Genomic DNA, 7,661 nt, shown 5'->3' with positions numbered 1-7,661 from the left:
CAAAGGTTTACACAACTTTGACGACACTCCAACTCTTCAAACGATTAAGAACTGGGTTGCTAAGTTCGAGGAGACCGGTTCGACGTTAGATAAACCGCGGTTGGGTCGCCCAAGGATGTCACGTACGGAACAAAACATAGACACAGTGACACAGTCTATTCGCGAAAATCCGACACAGTCAACTCGTAAGCGCGCCAGAGCATTAAACGTATCCAGGACATCGTTACAACGGATTTTGAAGAAAGATTTACATATGCACCCTTACAAAATTCAGTTGGTTCAAGAATTAAAGGAAACTGACGGTATTCAAAGACAAAATTATGCGAATGAAATGTTGAATCGGTTTACTTCCTTCAATAACATAATGTTCTCTGACGAGGCTCATTTCCATCTTAACGGGCATGTTAGTAAACAAAATTGCCGCTATTGGAGCCCCATCAATCCAAAACTGACTGTTTGGGCCGCTATGTCAGCCCATGGTATCCTAGGGCCTTACTTCTTTGAGGATGGCAGAGGGCGCGCAGTTACTGTTACGTCGGAGCGATATGTGGCTATGATCGAAGAGTTTTTCATACCAGAATTGCAAAACTTTTCAGACTTTAATGCCAGGACGTTTCAACAGGATGGGGCCACTTCTCACACCTCTAACACTGCTATGCCCGTTATCCGTCAACTTTTTCCTGGCAAAGTTATCTCTAAGAGAGGAGACATTTCCTGGCCTCCACGTAGTCCAGATCTGACCCCGATGGATTTTTTTTTGTGGGGCTACCTTAAGGCTAAAGTATACGACACAAACCCGCGGTCAATTGAGGCCCTAAAAGAAAACATCCGCAGAGAAATGACAAGCATTTCAGCAGTGACGTGCCGCGCAGTCATCGACAATTTTAGACGTCGTTTGCAAGAGTGCCGTGATCGCAACGGATTACATTTAGGAGATGTTATTTTCAAAAAATAATTCCCGTTTTTTAAGCTTTTTATGTAAATAAAAATTTAATTCATAATGTAATTAGTTTTATTTTAATAAAAATTTTTTCATATCAAAGGACTTATGGGCCACCCTGTATTTATGGTGATATTACAAATAAACAAAATTAACTTAATTTTACTTTTATTCTGAGTGATAAAAAAATAAAATAACCTAATCCCTAGTAGGGCATTTACTAAACCTGCATAAGTTGTCTGTTACTATCGCGAAGCAATCAACTTTGTTTCAGTTTGAAGGGTAGGAAGTACAGCAGATGTGTGATGTAGGCTAAAGATACTCTTAAGATGAGTAACACTATTGACATGTTTCGCCGCCCTGGTCATCAGATGGGATATTTTCATCTAAGCTGATTAAAAAATTTACTATTTTTATAACTTTAACTTATGTTCATAGAAAAAAATCTTCATTCCTGCACATTTTCTTATTATACTAATCGGGATTCTATAAACGATTTAAAATAATACAAATAGTATTCAAATCAACCATGTTTAATTACAAATATAGGCACCACAAGAAAACATTAATTAGAATCACATAATAATAGTTACAACACTTATTATTCAATTAAATTATTGCCATTACAATAATATAATTGATCTTTTATTCGCTCGCTCGGTTCAATCTGTATTCATATAACAAAATATAATTAAAATTAGGAAATTTTAAGTACTAATAATACTTTATATTGTACATTCTAGTTTTTCAATGAAAATGGCACAAATATCTGGTCCATGTGTGTACAAATCGTTTCTGTAAATAAATGCGCAAGGAATGTATGAAAATGAGTCGTCTATTATCAAAGGTGGCAATCTGTGCATTTGGACAAAAAAATGTTATTGATATGTCAATACAGATTGAGTTGAATATAATCGTCTCCTTCAAAGAATACGGTTCAAAACCAGCATTAAATAAAGGTTAATACTTAACCTGTTATTTATCTAAGATGTCGTTCAGAAGAGTTTTGTGACTGCCAATGGAATACAAAGTCAATAATTCGTTTTTCTGATTTACCAATAATTGTCCAAAAGTCACATTGCCGGCTTTGATAATAGTCGACTCAAATGTAAGATGTTTCAGACTATTTGCTTGAAAGAATTGCCATAAAATATATATTTTTATAGTCAGTTAAAAACGGCCTGGACTGGCCATTTATGAGACACAACAAACACAAAAATTAAATTATTATAATCAAAATCTAAATAAAATTTACATTTAAAACTAAATCACTCTTCAGATTAATTTCTCTAATTGTTATTGAGTATTAGTCAATATTTAGTAAAGGCTTTAAATTAGTTTGTCGTTAAACTTCTCAAAAGTTTAAATAGATTCAAACATCGGACGGATCCTCATTCTCTCTGTTGGCGCCTGTCTTGCCTCGTTTCTTGCATATCGTAATCAGTTTGGCATTCATCTTCTTTAGTTTTTGATTTTCCTTCATCACGTCAGTTATTTGTTGGTTCTGAGAACAATTTAACACAAATTTAACTTAAATCATTGAAGCCAATACTAAAAAGTTATATCAAATATATTACTGTAGTTTTAGCACAGTTTGTGCTTTACAAGTAAATCTAAATGTATAAGTTTTTTGTACCTGCACTATCGCACTGCCAGTGGCTACATACATAGTGGAATTCGATACAGGCGTATTACTCAAAGATTCTATTTGCTTCTCCAAGGCGACCTTCTGGTTGCTTAACTTGTCCACAATCTATAAATAATAAAACATTTACTTTTTGACTACTTATTTTGTTCTATAATAATAACCCTTAGAGCGCGAATCGTTAATAGACTCTATTAATGCGTAATGCATAAAGTACAGAGCGTCGAAATACCGACTATTGCGCAGTTTTTTTAGGGGTAGGTATCGGGACGGACGGGACTGTAGGGACGTGTCTTAGCGCGCGCATGTACAAGGATTTAATAAGTTAATAACATTTATAAATAACATTTTAAAACAATTTAGTATTGTTTTATTTGGTTAAAGTTTTTTTATTAGGTAATTTATTTGAAAAATCCTTTAGCAATTTCTGCAAAATATGTGAAAATAAGCCCAGCACTAAAATGGTTAACTAAGAACTTGATTCCGAAATTTTTAAGAGATGAACAATTAATATTTATTCTATTAAATGTATAGCTGTTGTTAATTTCATATCGTTATATTTATGCACATTGACGTGTATATTAGCAGTTTTGCAATTAGCGAGTCGTCCTCATGTCTCAAGACGAGCGATGTCATTCGTGTTATGATGTTTGTGCTCCGGAAATTATTTGGCAGCATGAACATCTATCACTACATAGTATAAATAATAAAACAAAGTCGCTTTCTCTGTCCCTATATCCCTATGTATGCTTAAATCTTTAAAACTACGCAACGGATTTTGATGCGGTTTTTTTAATAGATAGAGTGATTGAAGAGGAAGGTTTATAATTATGTATAATAACATCCATTAAATAGTGGAGAAATCAATAATAAATTACAGTTTCCGAAGCGAAGCGAGGGCGGGTCGCTAGTATAGTCATCATCATCATTCTTTCCTATTACCCTCTGCTGGGGTGTAGGTAGTATAGTATGTAAAAAAAATTTAAAAGTGAGGTTTACCTTCTGAAGTCGTTGCATTTCACGGACATGAGATTCGTCGGTTGCGTTACCGGAGCCGCGGTCGCGTTCAACTTGATTATTTAGAAAATCTGTAATTGTCATGAAAGAAAAATCGAGATTAGTAATTTCATATTTAATCCTGAAATATTCAAAACGTGTCGTTTGCAAATTGCATTTAAAACTCACTAGTTTTCATTTTTGCACAAATTCCTTCTTGATATAAATTCAAAACTTAAATACGACAATGAGATTTTTTTATTATATCTCAGCATGATGCGAAATTTGCTTTAACAATCCTACATAATCAGTTTTTTTTATTTTTTATTTTTTTTTTCTTAGGTGGGTGACGAGCTCACAGCCCACCTGGTGTTAAGTGGTTACTGGAGCCCATAGACCAACGTAAATGCGCCACCCACCTTGAGATATAAGTTCTAAGATCTCAGTATAGTTACAACGGCTGCCCCACCCTTCAAACCGAAACGCATTACTGCTTCACGACAGAAATAGGCAGGGTGGTGGTACCTACCCGCGCGGACTCACAAGAGGTCCTACCACCAGTAAAAAGTAAAAGTAACCTTTGTTAGTCAATTTTCTCTATTGCATTGAACTGCAATTTCATTGAAGGGTGAACAAGTCCACAGGCCAATACTGATTTTACTGATTAGAGGTTACCAGATCTACAATAGGTAAGTACATCAGTACGCTAACAGTAACAGAAGGTGTGAATGGTATAACGGTCGATCAAGATATTGGCTTTGTGCGTTCATTGAACTTTTCAAGTAACATCTAAATTAGACACTGTCTTTAGTCATGGCTTTTGATTGTGGTGTGAGTTTAACCTACCGTCACCAATCTGTGTGGATGCATCCACAAGATCGACGTTGGAAGCTCGGTTCTGATCGTGTATGCTCCTTCGTTTCTTACGTACGGATTGCAGATGTACTATACTAGCGTCGGTTTGGAACTCTTGTAATTTCATCTAAAACAATCAGTTTATCATTATCTCTCTCGCACGCAAATTAGGAGTGGGCGATATAAATCGTATCTAGATTCAATATCTATATATCGCAGCAATATCGTTGAATCCGATATCGCCCCGCACGAAATCTATATATCGATATCAGCCGATACACGATATTGCTCGATGTGATGCGCATCGCCATATCGGACCGATTCGTGAATCGAAATCTATATTTCGATATCAGCCGATACACGATATTGCTCGATGTGATGCGCATCGGCATATCGTACCGATTCGTTAATATCAGCAATATTCGTTTGGTTCGTATCGAATCGGCCAGAGTGAGTGAGCGCACGATATCATGTGATGAATGAAACAGAAACAGGCATTATCCATACAATTGTAAACCTTATATTTAAGTCCATATGTCTGTAGATTATTCTTAGCGTATCAGCAGGATACAATTAAGGAAAGAAGTTTCAACTTTCGACCCTAACTTGAATGCAGTATAGCCTATTTGCATCGTTGAATTTAATTTCACGCGCTTTGACCTTGAACTAGAATTTTTGGACTAGTGTTTATAAATACTTAAAAGTTTTTGTGTTTGATTTTTAAAGTACACATTTTTCTATTTTTAGTTGAATCCAAATAATTGAGTTTATTTCTTGTGTTTGTATTAAACTTTTGAAATCTACACTCTTTTGGTATATTTTGTAATTTTAAATTAAGACACAAAATACTAAAAACTGAAAATAATGTAGCCAGTCCTAAGCCTGGTAAAAGCATGAAGGAAAGTTTTTTTGATATTTTTATTTTCATGTTCTTTTTATTACTTTAAGATCATATTATAAATTGATATCAGAAAACCAACCGTATAACGTTGACTTAAATCTATATCTACTACGATATTATATCAGCGTATCGTTTCAAATCTCAAATATCATGAATCGTGAAAATCTACTAGCATCCATCAATATATAGATTCAGAAAATATATAGATTCAATATCCGATATTGATCCTCGATATATAGATACGATTCGATACGCGGCAAAACCGATATTACCCACTCCTAACGCAAATATCTTTATATTAATGGTGTGTAGTATAAGTAATACTAATTCGTGACGTATTGTTAATTAATAAATACCTGCCCCTCAAATTTGAGAAAAATTCATATTAATTTCATTCTTAATTATATTTATTTGTTTAATATTACAATAAGGTATTTGATTGTAAGTTCTAAAACATTTTTTGTTTACCTCTAGAGCGATTTTAGCCTCTTTAAGCCTCTTACATTGTTCTTCTCTTTGTTTAAGGTACTCTGCACATGTCTCGCATTCTTCGTCCAACTCCTTATATCTTTGTTTTAATTCTTCAAGTTCTGCTTTACAATCCTCCAGCTCTTTCCTTTTCGCTTCGAATTCTCTGTAAAAAAATATTTAATTAATATCTTGAGGAGTTATTTGAATGAGTGAAATATTTTAATATTCTTAAACTAAAAACTTCTTTAGCACCATTGTTATTTGATAATATAAAACGAAAAGCTACCCTAAATAATACAATATATACATCTATAGGATTTAGCCTACGAGAGAGAGAGATAAAATAATTCTGAAGGTTTCTCTTCTAGATATGAAACTCAATTATTACTATCGACTATTACGATTATTTATACAACTGTGACTTTGAGCTATATATAATGGCTATCCCACCTAATTTTATATTTATATTTTACTAGCGACCCGCCCTCGCTTCGCTTCGGAAACTGTAATTTATTATTGATTTCTCCACTATTTAATGGATGTTACTATACATATAAACCTTCCTCTTCAATTACTCTATCTATTAAAAAAACCGCATCAAAATCCGTTGCGTAGTTTTAAAGATTTAAGCACACATAGTGACAGACAGATATAGAGACAGAGAAAGCGACTTTGTTTTATACTATGTAGTGATAAGAGTATATTATTATATTAAAACATGATTTTACTTGTCTTTTTTAGTATATTTCTCCATTGCTTTTTGCATTTTTGTGACAGTATTCTTCAGATCTTGCTTCTTGTATCGCAGTTCTTCAATGGTTTTCATTAGCCTCTTGTTCTTTTCGACCTCCGCGTCGTACGACATTCGATCGACGACCACCGAATGTAGATTGGCCCAATCTAATACAATCAATTTATTTATATAATAATTAATATATATAAAAATGAATTGCTGTTCGTTGGTCTTGCTAAAACTGGAGAACGGCTGGGCCGATTTATTTAATCCAGACCAAAATTAGCCAAATCCACAAATGTGGGAGTCCACAGAAAGTTTCAAAGGTAGATAAATATGAAAATGCTCGGAATTAAATAAAAATAACATTTTTGTTTTCCCTTTGATGTGTCCCCCCGTCGGACGGATTCCTTTTGTTTGTTTTTAAGTTTATTTTATACAAAAGTTTAGGTCTTTTCTTTATCAATTGAGGCACTACGAAGTCTGCCGGGTCAGTTAGTAATTAATATAACTCAACTTGTATTTCAGTGAACATACACATTTATAAACATAAAACTGATGACCCACAATCAAAACCTTGATAGAAAATTGAAAATTTGTATAAATCTACTGATATATTTTAGATATAATAGCCATGTCTATAATTTGATTGAAGACATACTTTAAGAAGTTCCATTTATAGTTCACTGTAGAATTTAAATAACTTTTTAGGAGAGATAAAAAAAATCGAGTTTGTTTCGATAGTTTTAAGCATTAACCCCGTTAAAAACTAGTTATTTAAAAAAAACCCTAAAAACCACCAATTTGAAACAAATCGTCTAAATTCCAATTACCTCCTTTCAAACAAAATAATAGTTGTTGTTATTGATTTTACCTTCGTCTGTGTTGACGGCGACATCCGCGAATTTTGCTTGACGTTCAACAGGTTGTTGCGTACGTATTTGTTCTTTCAAATTTGATACTTGTTGCTGAAAAATTATGCAGATATGTAAGTAAAACAAAAAGAAACAAAAAAGGTACTAATATGTGAATAAAAGAAAAAGGATACAGATATGTAAATGGAAACAAAAAGGTCCTAGTAACATCAGGTCTTTTTTTTAATTGCGTTTGTAGGCAGATG

General features: G+C 33.6%; 2 protein-coding genes across 4 annotated transcripts in view; one reads left to right on the top strand and one right to left on the bottom strand.

The window, feature by feature from the left end:
- The window catches only part of LOC134199939 (uncharacterized protein K02A2.6-like), a 933,609-nt gene that overhangs the window by 79,251 nt on the left and 846,697 nt on the right, over window positions 1–7,661 (top strand). The gene's annotated exons all lie outside the window — the stretch shown is intronic.
- LOC101743227 (kinesin-related protein 4) overlaps window positions 1,458–7,661 on the bottom strand; it is a 33,959-nt gene continuing 27,755 nt past the window's right edge. For both annotated transcript variants that reach the window (XM_038015178.2, XM_021349088.3), the window contains 7 exons: window positions 7,416–7,509; window positions 6,537–6,708; window positions 5,806–5,971; window positions 4,428–4,563; window positions 3,585–3,673; window positions 2,577–2,693; window positions 1,458–2,444 (listed from right to left, as the gene is read on the bottom strand). In XM_038015178.2, the coding sequence (XP_037871106.1) occupies window positions 2,313–2,444; window positions 2,577–2,693; window positions 3,585–3,673; window positions 4,428–4,563; window positions 5,806–5,971; window positions 6,537–6,708; window positions 7,416–7,509 (906 nt within the window). In that variant the 3' untranslated portion in view covers window positions 1,458–2,312. The remainder of the gene's footprint in view (window positions 2,445–2,576; window positions 2,694–3,584; window positions 3,674–4,427; window positions 4,564–5,805; window positions 5,972–6,536; window positions 6,709–7,415; window positions 7,510–7,661) is intronic.

This window comes from Bombyx mori, chromosome 13 (assembly GCF_030269925.1).
Source record: "Bombyx mori chromosome 13, ASM3026992v2".
Taxonomy (NCBI): Eukaryota; Metazoa; Arthropoda; class Insecta; order Lepidoptera; family Bombycidae; genus Bombyx; species Bombyx mori.
The sequence above is the reverse complement of the archived record's forward strand: the minus strand, read 5'-3'. Positions and strand labels throughout refer to the sequence as shown.